Genomic DNA, 20012 nt, shown 5'->3' on the forward strand with positions numbered 1-20012 from the left:
AGTATCAGATTTATTATGCAGCAGGGAGCAGAAATCAGTCAGGCCCGTCTCTCACTCCTAATGGGCACAACTAGATCACGCTCCGGGAAGGCTCTGCTGAAGAATAGCTGGGGCCTGGTGGAAAACAAAGCCCCTGGGGCTCCCCGAAGCACAAACACACTGCGTTCTTAGAAGCCACAGTAAAACACAATGATACTCCTCATTCCTACAGCGCTGCCTGCCAGAGGATCCCAAAGCACATGAATTACAGCTTCCAGCACGCCTGGCAGAGGAGCCTGCAGCAGCGAGGGAGGACAGCAAGGTCTGCAGGGTGTTCAGCCTGGGACCCCGAGCCCAGGCTGCAATTCCTCCTCCTTTACAGACACGCCATGCAGCAAGTCCTCTGCGTGCGGAAGGGCAGCTCCGTTCCACAGGCAGCAGGATGCTGAGTGCATGCAGGGTGCTCAGAGCTATGGCAGCAGTGGTGGTGTTTGTAAAAGCAGCATTTCACAGCAATGGAAGCAGACACAGAGGTTAAATACTGCTCAGAAGCAAGCACAGAGCACTGCCTCCCACACGGCCTCCCCTTACCACGCAGGCAGCAAGACTCCTCAGCAGCCAAGTTCAGCAGCACACCTTCATGCACAGAGCCCTGGTTCCAGCACTGCTTTGTGCTGTGTGTATTCACACACACGGAGCTTCCCCCAGAAATTAATCAAACCTTGGCAGGAAGCAGCTCTGTGTCCTTTGCTTTCCTTTCTTGCCCCATACTACAGCAGCTGACCACAGGTTTTGAAGCACCAGATGGGCACGCTGCACTCAGTCTGTTCATCTGGGCACTCACCCCTCCATCTTAAACATTTTATAGCCCCTGCTTGTGCCCTGCTCAGACTTTGAGCACCACTGGCACCATTCTTAAGATGCTTCAAATGCCCAGTGAGACCAGGCCTGTTCTCAACAACTGTTTCTAATAAGCCAGCATGAGCTCCAACAGCCTTCTGCAGAGGGTTTTCACGCCTGACTCATGCCTGACTCCAGTGATGCAACACTAAGGCGATCTTCGCACATCACTTTGTCACTTTGTGGGGGCTGAAGAAAACAGAGTTACTCATAGAGCACTGACCATGGCACAGCCAGGACACAGCTTCCCAAAGCCACATCTCCTCTCTTCACCAACATATGGAAACATGCGGCACATCAGGTTTGGAATAACCCTCTCCCAAGGCACCAGCAATTCCCACTGTCTCAAGTATTGCAGAACACGTGAGCAGCACTCCTGTTTTCCACATCCATAAAACAAGAGTGACGACAATCTCTTACCTCATCTCCATACGATAAGAACAAGGGTCAGATTTAAACTAGTTGAAGTCATTTCAGCACATAAGTCTTTTGTGAAAGTAGGATGCTGAGGTCTCCAGGAACATACGTCCCACACATTCAGCTGCATTGTGAATAACACTTTTCTAAGATCCAGTGTTTCACTAGCAGCTCACTCAGCTGAAGACCAAGAAACTCCAAAACATCGCTATCTCATTCTACTTGCAAACAGAGGACAGGCAGGCATGTGTCTCCAAAAGCTGCATTACCAGCTTCTTTGTGTATCTAGGCACTTAGAGGTAGATTTCTGGTTTGGGTTTTAAACAACCTTGAGTGTATCAGGCAGTTTAGCAGCTTTGCTTTGACCTGCTCTAACAGAAGTTAGTGGTTAACTCCTACTAACTTCACTAAGAAATTCAGAAAAGTCCACCAAAACCATACATGACCAGTTCTGTTTGTTACCTGGTCCTAATCCAGTGCTAGAGTACATAAAAACAGATTTAGAAGTTCTGGATTCCTCTACATCCGTTTTACTCCTTCAAAACAGCTACTTTTTGCCACCAAATTTCAGGGAAAAAAGGAAATAAAGTACGACCAGTCTCCTGCCCAGCATGTGCCTCCCTCAGCCCAAAATCACTCACAAACCAGTTACCTTCTTAAAGCCCAAGTGGAGCTCTAGATCATTCCTGTGCTGTCCCCTTGGAGATCAGAGACCTTCTGGCTCCTGCCTCCTTTGTTCTCTGCCTCCCCCCACCCTGAACAGGTGATTCCAGTGATAATTAGGGGACAAATTAATGAAAGCAAGGAACACACCTGCATGAAGAGCAGAGGCAGCAACACCACAAGGAGAGCCGGTAACACCCACCTGATCAAGTAAACTCAGCTCAGCTGAGCCCCCAGAAGCACCAGTGAGCTCACCAGCAGCTCCCAGGTTTTTAGATAATCCTGACCATTTCAGGCCTGCCAAGCAGGAGGGAAAAGAACCTTGCACACAACCACCAAACCACCTCTTCCTCCCTCTGCCTCTTCACAGCCCAGAGCACATTTTCACCTGCATAAGCAGCACCAATAATCAGGCCAAGCAATTCAGGACTTGCTCTCTGATCTCTGTTCCACCTCAAGAAGCACTTGGCAGCATCCATTTGTCTGCCTTGATCCAACGCTCTCCAGCACTCAGGAGCACAGGACAAGCAGGTGCTGCTGCCTCCCCTCAGCTGCAGGAAATTCAGAGCATTTCAAAGCAACAAAGGGAGGCACCTCCAAGGATGAAGCCCTGCACTTGCCAAGGACCTCCAAGAACATTAAGCAACAGTAAAATTCCTTGCGACCACATCCATGTGCGATGCTTACCCTGTCAACTGCATTCCTTCAGCTCCAAGCTGGATGAAATAAGGCTACATTCTCTGCAAGGACACTTGCCCTCTCCCACCTTTTTCTTTCCCCATAATTTTCAAATGAATTGACGTGTTATTTTACTTTCCACACATTGCAAGACATGAGGATTAAACAGCATCAGCTGAATAACGTTCCGCACACGCTCTCATCAGCTTCATGTGTTCAGATGACAGTGATGGGGACCATAAAAGCATAAAGACAGATAATCACTGCCTATGTCTGCAATTATAGTTCCAATAAACTATACTTCATGGCTCCTTAGCATTAAAGCTTTCGGACTGGTAACTAAATTGCTGTTTATTCTGTAATATATTTTCTTCTTCTCTTATTGCATACACATACATGATTGAGAGAGAAATATCCCTACTAAAATATCCACTGGAGACACCTACAAAACACAGCTCCAGAAATCTAAACTGACTTCCAATAACTACAACAAAATCAAAGCCATATTCACAAAACTTCGGGGGAACCATAACTATGGAGGACTTTCAACTATCATTTTATTTGATCTGGAAGATTAATGACACAGAGGATGTGACCAGATGAAAAAGGGGGTAGGAGATTAGAAATCACACGAGATGATCACAACTCCCTCGGCATACATACACTGCCCGGCACATCGCATGCATCACCTGCTGCTTTGATCACAGCTCATGGGATTAGGTGAGTCAGGAATTTAAAGCACAAAGGTACTGCAGCAGGAGACTCCCTCCAGGTGCTTCTCCCTGCATCCACCCACGCCTGGATCCCAGGCTGGTGAGGGCAGGAAATCCCCACTCAGAGGGGGAACAATCACAGCACAGCCCATCTCCAGTGCCGCGCTTCCCAATGCAAACACGTCAGGACACACTCCTCCTCTGCATACCACGGAGGAACCATCGAGCCACCCTTCAAGCTCCAAGAGGGAGGAAGGACAGGACAGGCCACCCAGAGAGCAACGGGCACAGTCCTGCAGCACGAAGGAGAAAGCCAGCTTCCAGGAGCAGGCCCAGGGGGGTGGAGGAGCGTCCGGCATGGCTGCGCGCCCGGCGCTGCGCCGACACAGCAGCCAGCGCTTATCTGGAGGCAGAGGGACTACAGGCCACCTGCAGCTGAGCACGCTTCCTCCTCTCCTCTCCTCGCTGAGGGCACCAGGATCGACCCTGCGTTGCAATGCACTGCTGAACCCATTTAAATCCACTGCCAGCACCCCCTTGCCTCCCAAACCCCCACGTGAGTCTGTAACCACTCGGCATTAGCCATAATTCATACCACAATCTACCTCTTCCAGCGTTCTTATCTCACTTCCCCCCTGCCCAAAGCCTCACCTCGCCGCTGCCATTCGGAAGCCCCAGCACTGAGCAGTTGGAACCTCTGCCTCACATCACAGCGCTGACCCTCCAGGCAGGGCCTCCCTTATAAATTTTCCAATCAAAAGTCGTTAAAACCAAAAAACCAGCCCCAGTGTAACCCCTCGACCCAAGTCACAAAGAGCTGGCAGCGTACGATACCGCTGCACTCGCACACTTCCTTCCCAACGTCCAGGGATGCTGCCAACAGCTTTTTCAGCCAGAAGCGGCTGTTTACCATGTGGTACCAAACCTGGGCATCAGGAAGCGTCCTCTGCCACGTTGAAATGCTTTGGATAACCCCACTGCCCTTTCTCCTCCCAGCCTTGCCTCTCCAGGCTCAACAGCAGCATCAGTACCAGGACCATCAGGGCCAAGAAAGACCAAACTCTTACCAACAGCAACTCTGTGCTTCCTCAGTGGCCAAACCCAGCTAACAGTGCTCCTGGGCCATCATCACAGCAGGTTGTACAAGGGGCCTTTCTGCCAAGTAACATTTGAACAGGATAGAGTTCGAATGGCAGGTATGCTGCATGCTCAGCTGGCCACCCATCCAGGGCTGGAGTTAGAGCTCACCTGCAGAAAGCAGCTGGGGAGGAAGGTGAGCTGTCTAGCACAAATACATCAAAAGAACCCAAACATCTCATACTAGAGACTATTTGAGGAGAGGAGCCCCAGCTCTGAGAAGCCAACATCCTTCACTGCAGTCGGCTCAGTGGAGCTCATTCAGGACTCACATGAGACAACTCCCAGGGATCCTCAGGACGCGGCAGAGACACCATCCAACCCAATGGTCGGTAGCAGCCCCAGACCCAAAGGTGGGGCCAATTCACCCCGTTCCTCAGAAAACTCCTCATGTTTCACAGCTGAGCATTAACTTCAGATTTCTTTCCAATGTTTCCTGTTCCCTCCCACCATTCTCTGAGCACACAGCACTGCTCTAGGCTTTGTAGGTCTGCCAAACACAACACCAGCAGTAGTTAATTTCACCAGCAAATGGACATCTTTATAGTCATTTACAACACTTTGCAAACCTTTGGCAAAAGGCTCAGTTACATACCTGGCTCTGTGCACAGCTTGGGCTCAGAGCAGGGAATAGCACTGACACATCTCTGAACATAAATGATTGATAACGTGGTCAAATGGAAACGATACCGAAGTTCCACTTTTCCAGCACGTGCTGCAGAAGAATTACCACAACATCCCCTTCAGCAACACCTTTTCCAGCAGCAGAACAGCAAACCGGCAGCACTGAGGGTTTGCAGCTCACAAGCTTTTGCCACAAACTATCCCCCTACTTGAGCCATACCTCTCAGTCCAGTGGGATTTACAGATACCTGGAACAAATGCTCAGCTCCTTGCAACTTCTTCTCACACACCAAATAACCCTTTGGGAAGACTCCTGAATGATGTCTGGTCAGCACTTGTTATAAAAACCTCTACTGACTTTCTAATAGACATAACATTTCCACCAGCATTCAAGAAACTGAAAGTCTTACCAGCACTTCACAGCCCCTACTTTAAATAAATCAGAATTTCAGAACACTTTTTCACCCTGTGCCCCTCACCTTCTTTTTTGATGCAAAACTGACCAACAGAACAACAGAAAGATGAGCTCAAAGTCAGCAATACTAAAAACACAAATGCAAACAGCACAGAGCAGGTTTTGGGACACTACAGAAGAACTCCGTGTCCTGTGGGCAGCACTGAAGCACAAGGACTGGAGCTGCACCAGGACCCTGCCCATGTTCTCAGCTCCAGCCATATCTCATAGTTGTATGGCACATACAGAGGAAAATAAAACCAAGAGGACTTAACAACTTCAAACCCTGGGAACTACTTAATTCAGCAGATATTAGTTTCTTTCTCCCACCCCACCATTTTCCCTCCCACCTGCCAGGCCACCTCATTACTGTCACTCTGCATCAGTTCTTGCTACAGTAGTTTCCTTGGACCTTTGCCCCTTCAGTCAGCTTGAAACCTCTTCCCTATTGTACATCAGAGTCAATGGGAAATTAATGCAAGTCTTTGCTGGGGGAGGGAAGGGCAGAGGGAACAATGCTTTCTGCTGCTGTCAATACTTCTTTTCCTTCACTCTTCTTGCCACATGCACTTCACCAACATATTAAGAAGCTTTGCCTGCATTTAGCTGTGCTTGCTGAGGTCTCTACAGCTATTCCTCATGTGTAGAATTGCTCAAGTCTTGGCAGGGTAGGCTCCTGCTTTATAATACAAAGTTCCCAAAGCACAATCTTAATTCAATCCTACTCGGTCACAACAATACACCCAGCTGCTGCAGATGTCCCAGCACGAGGAATGACTGAGCAGGGAGAAGAACTTCTGAAGAAATTCTTCACATTTTCTCTGCACTCAAAAAATGAAGGAAATCTTTTCAACAGGAGAGCAGCAAAATGCCAACAGTTAGAAGTAACTTATTAGTACCTCATGCTGCCCTGAGTACAGAGACTCACAGTAACTTCCAAATTACTCAGCAAACCACAATTTCTATGGCAATAATCTCTTATATACCCAAGCCACGTTGAACACTGCTCACATAGTTTACAGAATTATTCCAGTGACTAAGGCAAAGAGAATGTGTGATTGCAAGGCTGAGACTAAATTAAGCTTAGACAATTATTTTTCTACTTTATTCTTTGTTAAATACTGACCTTGCAATCACTTTTTTGAGGAAACAGCAGATTAATATTTTCTTGTGAGTGAGATTATCTGGTGGAAGGGGAAAAGGAGAGATGAAACTGGCCCTCTCTGAAAGAGAAGTAATGGGACTGACTGTATACAAGGTACTCACAAATGCACAGTCATCTTTTAATCTTTTCCTGCTACCGGCTCCACAGTACAACAAAGCATTCAACAATGTGCTTTTAGTCCACCCTGATTCAGCAAAGCACTTACCCACATGCTTGTGCCAACTTAAGTATATGCTTAAGTGCTTTCACACAATAGGGACAGAGAAGATTCAAGCCCTGCAGATGAACCATTATCTGAAACAAGCCCTTTTTTCCTACGATGACTGGCTCTATTTACAGCTTCTCCTTCCTTTATAGCATGACCCAAAATGTGTTTAAAGAGAACACTGAAATACAATCGAAAAGTCAAGTAACTATTAGGAACAGCAAAGACATCTATGTATGGCTTAATGAAACAGAGGAGTTGCTCTTTTTCCTTCCCAACCTAACATATACCTGGGTCCCCACGCAGCACGTTACCCTGTTTCAATAGCTCTCCTCTAAAAATAAGTTACAAGTTCCCTTAATGCTTTGGATTTCACAACATTTATGAGACTATCACCAGAGTCAACAGGCTAAAAAAAGAATCCATTAGCATTAACTGGCCTGTCACTGGCAGTGACAAATAAATGAATTTGATGGTTTTAGATCAGTCATTAGTAGACCTACCCCCGGGCTGGTAAAGGCTCAGCACTTTGCAGACTCGATGTGCTCAATCTGGAAGCAGAGAGGAACGCACAAGGGTGTCAGCCTGCTGCTGCTCTCCCATTTCCCTGACCTCCCTCACTGCCGACCCTTTCCTGGCGTATCCAAGCAGCAAAGTCTCGGGGCAGAGAAGTTACCTGGCAGACACCATTAAAAAGAACCCAGCAATACAGAAAAACAAAGGGAATGGAGAATCCCCATTAAAAAAAAAAAAAACAAAATTAAAACTCCAAAGTTAGATAATGTTCAATTTTAATTTTTAGTTCGCAGTAAGGCAAAGGGAAAGAAAGCACATCAGGACATTAGCACTACTCTTAACATGAAAGACATCCTTAGGCAGTAACAATGGAAAGACATCATTTTACACAAGTAAAGACAGTCTGTGGGGATTAAGGACAAGGTGAACAATCCACCTGAGTGGTTGGGGGGAAGAAATAAATGTTTACATCTCCCAAACCAGCAGAATAACAAAAACCCAGCGCAGCTCTTGCTCCTGACACAACTCACTGCACTCCACAAAACGCTTTGCACAGCTACTTCTTCCTCTGGCTACATGCAAGGACAGAGATCACACTCTGCCCCAAACAGGTCAGAGAGAGCAAGAATCTGAGTCCAGCATCATAGGTTTCAAAACTCTGATCCTCTCTACCTGAGAAGACCTGGGTTGATTTGCCAAGACTCAGACCTCAACTTTTCCATTTAATCATCCAATGCCAGAAACATACAACTTCTAGGAGCAGTTTACCCTGGGCAAGGGATCTACACGTCAAGGTTGGTTGAAGAAGATGCCAAAACACTGGCCATCAACCATGAAAAGAAATCCCTCATACTGTCTGGTAAGGACTTCTGTATGCAGAAGATACAACAATGTTATTAAGGTACACATCTATGCCCTATGCCAAGAGCAGGAAACACTTCCTCTTACTCCATCCAGACCTGCAAATGCAGAGGAATCTAAAAAGAAAAAAGAATCATAGGGAGCAGGTCTGACCTTGCTGCTCTTCACAGCCTGGCGGGGAAGGAAGGGTGGCAGGAAAGGAAGAACCCGGAGTTCTGCTCGTGTGCTCAGTTCACATTCTTTTGAAAAGACTTCAAAGCCTACCCCATACTTAAAATAAGATGGGAAGTAGCGAACTAACCTGGAGGAGTTTCCAGGCAGAAGCAGGGGAGGAAACAAACAACAGAACTCTTGATCTTCAAGGTCCACCATTTGCTTTGGAATGAAATCTCTCCCTGTTACTCTGGCTCATGCTTATCAGGCAGCCAAGGGATGCAGACACCCCACCCACAGTCAACTTAATTGGAATCAGACATCCAAATCCACTGGTTAGCTTTAAAAAAATCTCTCCCAGGTTAGCCTGGGTGTTATTCCAAAAGGGCATGCCCTCCATCGCTGCTCTGGAATAGCCAGCTTCACGTGGGTTCAACCAGCAGCCACTCAAATGAAAAGAGAGTTGTTGACACTGTTGGGTTTTGCCCAAGAAGGAGGAACAGATGTGCACAACTGCACCCCTTACAGCCCATGTGCCTGGCCAGACAGGAAACCAGCTACTCCACACACAAGGTACACACAGTTTGCAGATAGACTGACTGGAGTGCAGAGATGCCAGAACCAGTTACCGGTTCTGAACAAAACACATCTGATAAAACTATCAATACTCAGCATCACCATCTGATTTCCTAAATCAAATAGAGCCCTTTTGCTATTTTGTGACCAAATGGTCACCAGAAGACTGTACCCAACCCACACAGACTAGACTTTAACTTCATTTAACAGCCGCTGAAGAGGAAGGATACAGACTACAGTCAGCAGGTCACATACACGATGCTAACAAAAGCCACCATATTCTACTACAAGTAGCTGCAGCTTGTTGACTTGCCAGAGCAATTCCCAGCCACATCCATTACACCCTTGTGGTAAGTGCTGGGAAGAACAGGGACCTCAGTCCCACACTGGACGAACCTGAGCACAAAAACCTCAGTGGGTCAAATCAATAACTGTAAACTTTGACTGAAGTTCTATTTGCCTCTGTTTCATACATGGTTTTGTACAACAAAGCATCCAAATTTTTATACTAGTAAATCACACAAAGATATTTCCATGGCCAAGGAGCTGCTTCACGGACTGAGGCTGCTGTCCTTTTGCTCTTCAGGTTTATTTTGTAAACCCCCAAGGCAGAGGGATGAGGGAGGGAACTGCTTACAACTGAGAATATCTACTGAACACGCTAAATTTGATAAGGCTTCTCCACCTAATACAGTAGGTAACGTCAGAACTGACAGGCTACGAATATTAAAAAGTCAAATTATTGTAGTCTTCAGTATTCAAACGGAGATACAAAACTCCTACCCCCGTCACTGCTGCTTTTTAAGGATTTTTAAGTCAGCGGAGTTATAAATGCTCAACTGTTACAAAGCGCCTTCCAGCACTTGGAAGCAAGACAGATTCTTATCAAGGAACAGCAGCCGCGAGAAAGCATAGGGATATTCTTTTCATCTCGCTGGTAGCCATACATTAGAACCTCAACAAGTTCAACCCCTGCAGCAAATTTCCTAAAACAATGGCTGCAAGTCGTCCCGGACTTCACAAGCAGAGCAGGATTACAAACCATGGCGTCATCCACTGGAGGCAATCACCCAGGATATTCTGCGAGGGGCATTCTGAGAAAATCAGGGAAGAATGCTCTGCTGTTACAACCTGCCACTTCTTGCTCAGGAACCAATTTGCATCACCAGAGAGGTGTCAAATCATGGAGATGCAGTTTAAAAAGCCCCAAAGAAAGCCTTTTACTGGGCTGTGGTTTGAAAGGGGAAGACTCGCCAATTAAAGTGAATCAGAAAGGGGGGGAAGGAGCGAGCAGGGATTCTTGTGCGTGCACAAATAAGCGAGCGTGACCCCCGCAGCCACAGCGAGCATGTGAGCTGGCAAAGGAGCCCAAGAACTGCTGCCCACTCAAGAGTTAATCCTGCCGAGGCAGGTCAAAAGGGCTCCCGAAGGAAGGGGATGGGATGGATGGAGGGAAGCCTGCCAGAAGGTCTGTCTGCATAAGAAAGGGGAACGTGCCCCAGCCTTGCCTCCACCTCAGCACCCAGTCACTGCCAGGAAGGTGACAGAAAAAACCCGATCCCCATTTTGCTCAACACACCAGGAAGGAAGACTAAAAAAATTATCTCCTCTTGCACCTAGAGAAAGACACAGACATTTCATTAAATGCCATTAATCTCCACAGACCCGAGCATTTGCTGGTTAATTAGACTAAAGCACAGTCACATTTGAACACTGAGCATTCGCTATTCAACTGGGATAAAGGAACAAGTCCAAAACCTTAATTCAGTATCTAATTAAAAAAACAGAAAACAAAAAATGCAGATGATGAAATGCTGTCCAGGATAATGTTACGATTGATATCAATCTGCTCCTTATCGCAACTGGTTTTCTCCAATTTCCTAATAAGGCTCCTTCCAATCTTGAGCTTTTCTTTCAAGAGCCCGTAGAAATCCGGACACTTTAGGAAGGAGAAGTGTGTAAAAAGCAGAAGCAGACCCTGCTGACCTCTCCAGAGAGCGAGTTCCTGCTAAGAGTGGAATCCAGCCTGCGTTCCAGCGTTTGCCCCACACTTGAAAGAGGTCTGTTACCAAAAGAAACAACCACCACCAGAAAAAACCCTACATGGAGAAAAACAAACTCCCCTTTGTAAAACTGACCTGGTTTTACATTAACACGGAAATTTAACTCGCTAATATCCTCGGCATAAGACATGCCCTGGTTTTTTTAATTGTTAGAAGAAACCACGCGGGACAGCTTAACAGCTCTGCTCCAAGTTCTAAACTTTTACAAAGAACATTGTAGAAACAGATAACTGGTAATTGAAGACAGTTTAAAATGTAAATAAGCCTTTAAAAGGTATTGGGAAATGGGAAATGAACATCAGTCACAGCACAAGATCATCTTCATAGTTCTATTACGAAACCCTTCAAAATCCTGATAACTCGAAATTGTATTTTAAAGACAGCATTAATCCAACAGCAGAATCCACAAGCCACAAAGCCTACAAACAAGAAACAATTTGCTAGCACAGAAGCAAGCCAGGCACGTCATTACTCACTAAGTACTTATTAGATATGGCCTATGAAGAAAAGAACCTCTAAATATTTGACTACATTACTTTGGTTTAAAATTCTGCAAGTAGGATGTTGGGTTTTCTCCTTTTTTTCTTTTAAAGAAATCACTAGCACCTCTGCTGCTACACACCCAGGGGTTTAAATTACACACTCGCTGCGTGTTCTGTACAGTATTTAACATTATGGTTCCACACGCTATTAAACTGCTTGCTTTCCTGAGGAGCTATCTGCAATAAAATTGTTGGGTTGACTTGTTCAGATATCTCCTGCCACCAACTTTAAAGCACTTTTCCTTATTGACTTGCACCCACAGCTTTCCAGCCTTGTCCTTCCATTTTTAACGGAATACCGAAATAGCCCAAGATGATCAGTGGATACAAGTGACATACGCCAGCTGAATCGACTCTCAAAAACAAATACAAAAGAAAATGTCAATTACGAAAAGTTTTCTTTCAGCCTCTGGCTTTCAAAATTCAAATACAACTGGCTGCACATTTGGATTTAAAACTGATCTGCTGGTTTTGTTAAGCACAGCCTGAAGAGCAACAACCACTTCTATTCCATAAGCAACTCCTGCAGCAGAAATGGCACCAGCGACGTGTCAGAGTAAGCACACGCAGACAGAAGTTCCTCTGCACATCACTACACCGCCTTTGTCCCAGCGTGGAAGCTGGCTGCACTATCACAAGTCCCCTGGAAAGAGAAGGTCACTTCTCCAGCCAGCCCCATTGGCTGGAGACTTAAAGTTCATTGTTCCACTGTTCTTGCAAAAGAATACCCCGTGGCCTGCAGAGTTCAGAGCTTCATCAGAAACTTGCTACCCAACACTTATTAGTCTCCAAGCACATCTCTGAAGTTATACAAAAGGAAATTTGCAAACGATGAAGGCAGAGATATATTCCCATCCATCACAACCACAGAACTGAAAGCTCAGCTCAAAACAAGCCTGAAGTCTGCACTTAGTCCAACTGCTCTTCATGAACACCAGGCAAAACACATTGCGTAAAATAGCATAACAAACGCGAGTAATGCAGCAACCATCTCCCACCACAACGGGGGAAGTCTCGGCTCCTCAGCCAGCCACGACTGGCCGGGGCCCTGCACGGAGACAGTTAAACTGGAGACACGTAATAGCGCACAAAGCAGCTCTCCTGTAGTTTCACAGCCATACGCTGATACCCTTAAGACGCCATGCACCGGCTTTAAAAGCTTTCATTGCCAATTCCCTGTGTGAAACCTGAACTGCCTGGCAACAATGATTCTCTGTGTGCCTAAAATCCTGTTATTGATCCTCCTACTTACCTTAGGCTGTGCTCGTCGGGGAAATGCAACTTTAGGGTCAATCTGAGGAAAAAGAAAGGGGAAATCAACAAGATAGCTTTTGTTGTCAGTTTATATTATTTTGTTTTTAAATCACTGAATTATTAATCCCTCATTTCTCAGGCTTATCATTCAGCACTCATCCAGAATTGCTCTGGAACAGGAGACAGGAAGAGTGGAAGAAAACATCTCTTCTGTACACCTCCTCCATCATCTTCTGGGCAACAACCTCCACTCGTGCTCAGGGAGCTCCCTCTTAGTCTCTAGGTGCTGCCTCTACAATCAAAACTGTGTGTTAACCCTTATCTGCACGCTCTGGAGGCCGCACAGAGACGGCCAGCACGCCTGATCAGATCTTCACCTGCTGTTCCTGACACCTGCACCCTCCTTCAGTTGGGTTTGGGGTTGCTTTTTCTTTTCTTTCTTTTCTGCTTTGTTTTGTCAACTGACTTGGCAACACCACACAAAGAGAGAAATGCAGAACACAAAGCCAAATTATTCGCATTTCCATTACTAAAACTAAGATGTTAGAAGGACTATGAGATTATCCTTGACAAAAATATGCCAAATTGATCTGGTCTACTCCCCTTCAAAGAATACATGTGAGCAATAAAAATTACAAAGGGACATTTATGGGAGGGGATGGGCAGAGGAGAGCAAGACACACAAAACATGCAAGTGTTTTAAACCAGAGAAACCAAGTTCTTAAAATTTATTTTCCATGAAGGAATTACCTGAAGTATTCCAGAATGAAGCACGTCACCACAGCGACAAAAAGGAAGAAAAGATACCTTTGTTTTACCCCCTGCTCCCTTGTTTTAAGATGCGGCACTGACTCCCATTCGAAAGCGTGCCCAAATGCTAATTCTGCAGTTTTAAAAACAACTTCCACATGGGTCATATTCAGAAAGTGGCTCCTCTCTACCACTCAAAAATCACTTAGGAACAAAAAGACACCACCGCAGAGGCATGGCTGGAGGGAAATAAAAACCTTTTCAACAACTGCCCAACCTCAATTGTCATCTTTAAAAATGATTGCAATAAAACGTCTCCGTGCTGCTGATTTCACCTCTGGTTTTTAGCAGCATCTGCACGCAGGCATGTTCTAAATAAAGAATCTGGAAAAGGATGTTTTAAAGGTCTAAATCCTACCTTCACTGTGCAACTTGCAACTGCTTTCAGTGTCCTGACTACGTAACAAACTGAAGAAAATAATCCTGATTGTATAAAGGCATATTCTGAAGCAGAGGCTTTCGTTAGTAGCTTGGGTTTGGTTTTTGTCAGGTTTTCCCCCCCTCAAGCTAACCCTGATTAGGAAAAGGAGATGTTTCCATTTGGTATTGTTATTCCTGTGGTGACATGTATTCCTGTCACTGATCAGCAACCACAGGCCTCTCCTAAGAAGCAGTTTTACTCAATTAATTTGTCAAAATTGGAAATATCACAAACATTTGATGTGCAACCGATAAACTGATTCGCCTGCATCAGACACAAATGTAGTAGCTTTTTTTAGGACACACCTGAGAAATGAGCGATTACATGCCACTTTATTGTTCAAAAAGCATCAAAGGTAAAATTATTTCTCTAGAAAGCTAACCTTTTCAGAGAGATTAACATTATCTACAAATATATTCAGCACTGACTAGGCATTTGTCTACTGGGGAAATACAACAGGTATGGATTTTCCACAGCAATACCCAAAGGTGGAGGCAAATATGCACGTTTCTACATTTGCTTCAAAAGCCAAAGTTTTCCCAGCAAAGAGCACCAGTCCCACTAGAAAGGCATCACTGCAGAGTCCCGCTGGGAAAAAGTTGGAAGGGCTGTTAAACTCGAAAGCAACACATTCATTTTTGAAGGTCAGTTCAAAGAGCATGGAGTTCTTTGCACCACAGCGACAGCCCTGCTTAAATAACTGGATTTTCCTTCGCAAAACCTTTTGGATAAACACGGGTGATGCTGGAAGATGAACAGTAGCCCCAGACATGGCAAATCCATACCTTTTGCATATCCCTTTCAGCTATTCAAAAAAAACAACCAAAATGAAAAAACAAAACAAACTTCTACCAAAAAAAAATAATTAGTTAGTTAGGTACAACTCTACTTACTGTATCTACAAGTCCTCTAGGAATGACTCTAATACTATTTCTGATATGAATGGCCATTACCTAAACAAAGCTTTTAACGTAACTGTAAACAAGAGCGACGTTTCCATGCCAATACCCAACCGATCTGCCTCCTGCGCTGAACGTTGAAACAGAGTCAAATGCTATGTTATGCTAAAGAACAGTTACTATAATACGTCTACAAACACAGAGCTGAAGGGGAACCTGCCTAGCTCTGGATTGTACTTTGAAGCTGCGTTACTGATTCTGAGGTTCATTTCCGATTCAGATTGATTCAATCATTATCACACAATCAAAACTGAGGCACATTTGCCCTAGTGAAGCTTCTCACCCCTCCCCCAGAGCCAAGCAAATTAATACATTGCAGGGACGAGACTGTGCTACAGGAAAAAGCTGGGGGAGGACCTAATTATAGTCAGAAATATGACAGGGTGTCCTCCCAGGATTTAGTTTTTTAAGAACCCTCGTTCAAGACACTGTTTGCCTTTGTTCTTCTTATCTAAAATTATCTTTAAAAACACATAGAGAATAGAGCTGTACACGAAAAGTCTGGTGAGTTTAATCTCAGGGAGCACAGCTGAATCAGTTATCTTACCATATCTGATTAAACCTAAAATCAAATCATTAAGGCATGTGCAAGCATGGGCTACATGTTTAGACAAGCCCAGCAGAATTTGTAGGTCGAATTAAAACACGAGATTCCACCTGCTTCCACGAGAGCTTTGGGTTTTTTGTTTCCATATAAATTACATTTTGAAAAAAAATCACACCCTCGTGTTTGCTCCCTGCTTTGTCTATTCCTCATTTAGCTGTAATCTCACACACACAGGCACACACAAGATGTTCCAGCACCGAGTCAGGATTCCTCCTAGCGCCATGCTCACGTTAAAATCAAACCTTTAAGATCCAGCACACACACTATAAAAGACAGTGACAGCAACGAACACACTTGGTACATCCAGCAAAAGCTCTGCCAGACACAGTGCCACCAACACCATCCTTGCCTTCCCAAACACAGCCCCCTCCAGACCGACCAGCACCAAAGCGATAATGACCTCTACCAGTGTCCTTCCCCCCTCCCCTTCCAGGTTTGCTGAGGCTTAACACGGCAACAAAGTAAGAGGCACAAAACTTCATTCTTTGTGCATGGCCTTGATCGCAGGGACAAAACAGGGCCTAGAGCTACACATGCCTGATATGGCATTTTCAGTGTCAGGTCAAACAGAAAGTATCAGGCCAAGGGGGGAAAACGTATGTGTGGGGGGCTTATTAAAAATATATATAAATAAATAAAAGCAAGTATAATGCTTATTAAAAAAATAAATGAGCTGAATCCCATGAGCATATTCCTTATGTTATCCACTGGAGACCAAGCACAGCAAAAAGCTCTGGAGAAACAACAACAAACGAGGACTTGTGCTTTTCCACCGCATCCACTCTGAAGCCCTCGCAGAGCCTTCCACAGATTAACATCCACGTTTCCCAAGGGCCCTGGCAACACAGGTGAGGGGGCTCCTGCCAAAAAATGACTTTGGGAAACGGCACGGGAAGCAGCTCTTACGATGTGGCAGCAAGTCACTCCCACCTTGACACACACGCACCGAGAAAGAAATAATCAATCGGAGGGAGTGGAAAGTTCCCTGCAGAAAGCATTCTGCACTGGAACACCGAAAAAAAGTTGGGTTTTACTCCACGATGTTTTCAATGTCACCGCTCAACACAATCTAAGGCTGGGGGAGGAGCCACCGGCCGGTGGGGGAAGAATTCGCATTTAAAAATAAAACAAAGTTATTGCTTTTTGTGAGTTAAAGGCAGAGTCTGGGGAAAAAAAACTCGATAAACCCAACCATGCAAAGTCCCCGTTCAATGACAGCTCGACGCCGCCCCGCAAAAAAAACCAGCCGAAGCCGCAGCTGCGGCCGAGGGCAGGGTCCCTGTAACGTCGCCTGTCACCCTGTCACCATGTCGCCCTGACGCCGCGGACGAGGGGCGGGCGGGCAGCCCCACGCACGGACCTACCGTCTTAGAGTCCAGCTCGTGGTGGGGCTGAGCCAGGACTTTGTCTACACTCGCCGGATCCGCGAACGTAACGAACCCGAAGCCTCTACGAGAGACAAAGAGCGAGGGGATGGGGGGTGATGAGAACCAGAGGCCGGGGGAGAAGCCACAAACCCACACCGCTGTCCCCCCGCCGCCCTCCCCGCCTCTACCGGCCGCTTTGTTCCCTCCTCTCGCCTTGGAGGGACGCGGCGCGGGGGAACCTCCCGCAGACCCCGCGTGAGGTGCGGGAGGCAGCCGGGGGGGGGGGGTGGTTCGGGGTCCGCCCGCCCCGACGGCAACTCGCGAAGTTTGTGAGCGCGGCGGCGGCGTTACCTGGAGCGCTTGGTGGTGGGGTCCCGCATGACCATGCACTCCCTGATCTCCCCGAATTTGCTAAAATAGTCTCTAAGGCTGTCTGCGGAGAGAGAGAGAAGCCGAGAGGCAGAGGAGGCAATGGGGGGGGGGGCAGGCCCCGGCGCGGCGGGACGCGGCCCACGCGGGGCGGGACGCGGGGTGTGCGGTGAGGGGAGCAGGGGGGCGGCGGTCCGTACCTGGTGAGGTTTGCCAGCTGAGGCCGCCGATGAACATCTTGCTGGAGGGAGACAAGAGAGCGGAGTTGAGCGCCGGTGCGGGATCGGCCATTTTGACGGGGCACCTCACGGCGGCGCGGCGCGGAGCGGGGCGGGGGGTGAGGGGTGAAGGTGGTGGTGGGGGGGAAACGGCCGGTCCTCGCCTCTCCGCTCCGCGCCCCGCCGCTCGACGACTTACCCGGGGTCGTGCTGCGCCTCGCCGGGGCTCCCCGAGGTAGCCTGGCTGCCGTCCGCCTCCATGGCCGCGCCGAGCGAGACCCCCTCAGAGGACCCCCCCCGCCCGCCCAACCCGCCCCCCCCCGGCCCGGCTCCGGTTCGGGCTCGGCTCGCTCCGGTTGCCTTTCCCCTTCCCTTCCCCCCTCCTCCTCCCTCCGCTACCGGAGGATCTCACTGGAGAGGCGCTGGGGCAGCAGCCAGATCCGTCACACGTGGGATCGGCTTAGCTCAGCGCCGCGCCGGCCCTCCTCCCCCCGCCGCCATCTCCCCTCCCTCCCTCCCTCCCTCCCCTCATCCCGCACCGCCCCCCCCCTCCCCTCAGCCCCTCCTTCCCGCCCTCCCCGCGCGCGCGGGGCGGAGCCCGCCGCCGTCGCGTGGCCCGGCCGTGACGTCACCGCCGCGCGCGCGCCCCGCGGCACCGCGCTCCCCGCCCCCCGCCCGCTCTCCCCCTTTTCCCTTCCCGCGGGACTGATGTCCCTGAGGTAATTCCAGAGTCTGGGAACAACCCGCTGGAGCGGGAAGGCGGGGTCCGGCCGAGCGGAGGTTTAAGGACCAGCCGAAATCCGGGCAGGACCGTGGGGTAGCGTTTATCCCGTCACCAAGCCGGGGTGTCCATCGGCACCGGCTCTGCCCTTCGCACAGCCCCAGTGTCCCCGCATCCCCATGGCGCTGCATCCCGGGGCTCCTGCATCCCGGTGTCCCCACCTCCCGTGGCCCTGCATCCAAGTGTTACCGCATCCCCGTGCCCCCCGCATCCCTGCTCCAGCCAGGACAGGAACCAAGCAGGCCCTGCCCCGGCGGGGTGAGCAGCACCAACGTGCAAATAAAGAGATAGGGGTATTAAAGAAGAGCCTTTTCCTCCACCCTCGGAGCCTCCGGTAGCTCTTGGCTATTTCTCGTTACAATCACCAGGCAGTTAGAAGTGAGGAGTGTGGTTCCTGGGGTTCCATCACCCCTCAGTCCCTCTGCATTCCTGGTTTCAGGAAGAACAAGCACGAGGCAGGTTTTGCTGATGGACCGAGGGAACTCCCGTGGAGCTGCTTACAGCTCGAGAAAAAAACATGGATTTCTATTACACCACAATCTGCACTGTTATCCCTCCCATCAGTGAGCAGTAAAGGTCAAATGGCTTTTGAAGGACTTTATCGGCACTTCCTCTTTCCCACCTTTCCCAGCGCTGCAGCCGGGTTCAGGCAGGTGACCAGTTCCAATCTGTTCACTCATTTTTGCTGTTTCTCCTGCACAGGTTGCTGAGATTTACCAATTTGGCTCATTTTCAGCGATCCTCCAATTTCGGTGTTTGGTTTTGCCCTGGGTAAGGTTTACAAACCTTAAATGATATAGGTAGATAAAGATGGAAACCCCGCTAAGAGCTGGTTTTGAGGAAGCTGAGGGCAGCACAGGCAGCACAGCGGGTGCAGGGCTCTCTCCCTTCTCCTCCAGGCTGCCCTTCACATGGCCAGAAACCAGTTCTGCTTCCTGAGAACACGATGTGCCCGAGGGAAGCGGGAGATGCCGCAGCATTAGATAACAGCCCAGTGCAAACCACTGCCTGGCTGCATTTGCGGAGCACATGTGGTGCTCTGGAATGTCACTAAAAACCAGTGAGCCCATTGACCTGCCACTGCATCCTGGTCAGCTGCACCCGTGACAAGCAATTAAACCCCAGCTTCATGAGGAGCAAACCCTCCATGGCCAGAGATTGACCACCTCCCTGTCCCAGCAAGCAAAAGCCATACCCACTTCACCAGGGATACTCTGGAGGTGGCTTCAGCGCCTGGTGACAAACCAGGACCCACCGTCCTGCTCCTTGGGTACCACCCATCCCCAAAGGTGCTGTTCCAGCCTCCTCTCCAACCCGGGGAGCACTGGCAGCATTGCCCCTTGCTCTCCTCTCTCCGACCTCTCATGTTCATGCTAAGAGCCTGAGCTCCCAGCAGACTGGCAGAAGCAGCTAATGGACCATGAAGCTGACATCAGTAACTGCTGGTCAGTGGGAATGATGGCCCTGGCCACACAGTTAAAAGTAGGAGCATTTATTCCAGTAACAAGGAAAGTTATTGCTGTTGATACAAACCAACCCAAGTTATAGAGGGTAGCTCCATAGACAGCTATTCAGGATTC

At 48.2% G+C, this 20012-nt stretch overlaps 1 protein-coding gene across 1 annotated transcript; it reads right to left on the reverse strand.

The window, feature by feature from the left end:
- Positions 1-12808: 12808 nt before the first annotated feature.
- LOC115602146 (RNA-binding protein Musashi homolog 2-like) lies at positions 12809-18166 on the reverse strand. Its single transcript, XM_030472953.1, has 5 exons — positions 17851-18166; positions 17634-17674; positions 17416-17497; positions 17062-17146; positions 12809-12940 (listed from the first exon to the last, which is right to left on the reverse strand). Exons 1-5 carry the CDS (start codon positions 17910-17912, stop codon positions 12809-12811), a joined length of 402 nt encoding a protein of 133 aa, XP_030328813.1. The 5' UTR covers positions 17913-18166.
- Positions 18167-20012: the final 1846 nt, after the last annotated feature.

This window comes from Strigops habroptila (genome assembly GCF_004027225.2).
Source record: "Strigops habroptila isolate Jane chromosome 13 unlocalized genomic scaffold, bStrHab1.2.pri S16, whole genome shotgun sequence".
Classification (NCBI taxonomy): Eukaryota; Metazoa; Chordata; class Aves; order Psittaciformes; family Psittacidae; genus Strigops; species Strigops habroptila.

Coding starts and splice junctions, on each gene's coding strand:
- LOC115602146 (XM_030472953.1), bottom strand. CDS start 17,912: ATGGAGGCGGACGGCAGCCAGGCTACCTCGGGGAGCCCCGGCGAGGCG. Junction 17,498..17,633: donor CAGCTGGCAAACCTCACCAG/GTACGGACCGCC, acceptor CTCTCTCCGCAG/ACAGCCTTAGAGACTATTTT. Junction 12,941..17,061: donor ACGAGCTGGACTCTAAGACG/GTAGGTCCGTGC, acceptor CTTTTTCCTCAG/ATTGACCCTAAAGTTGCATT.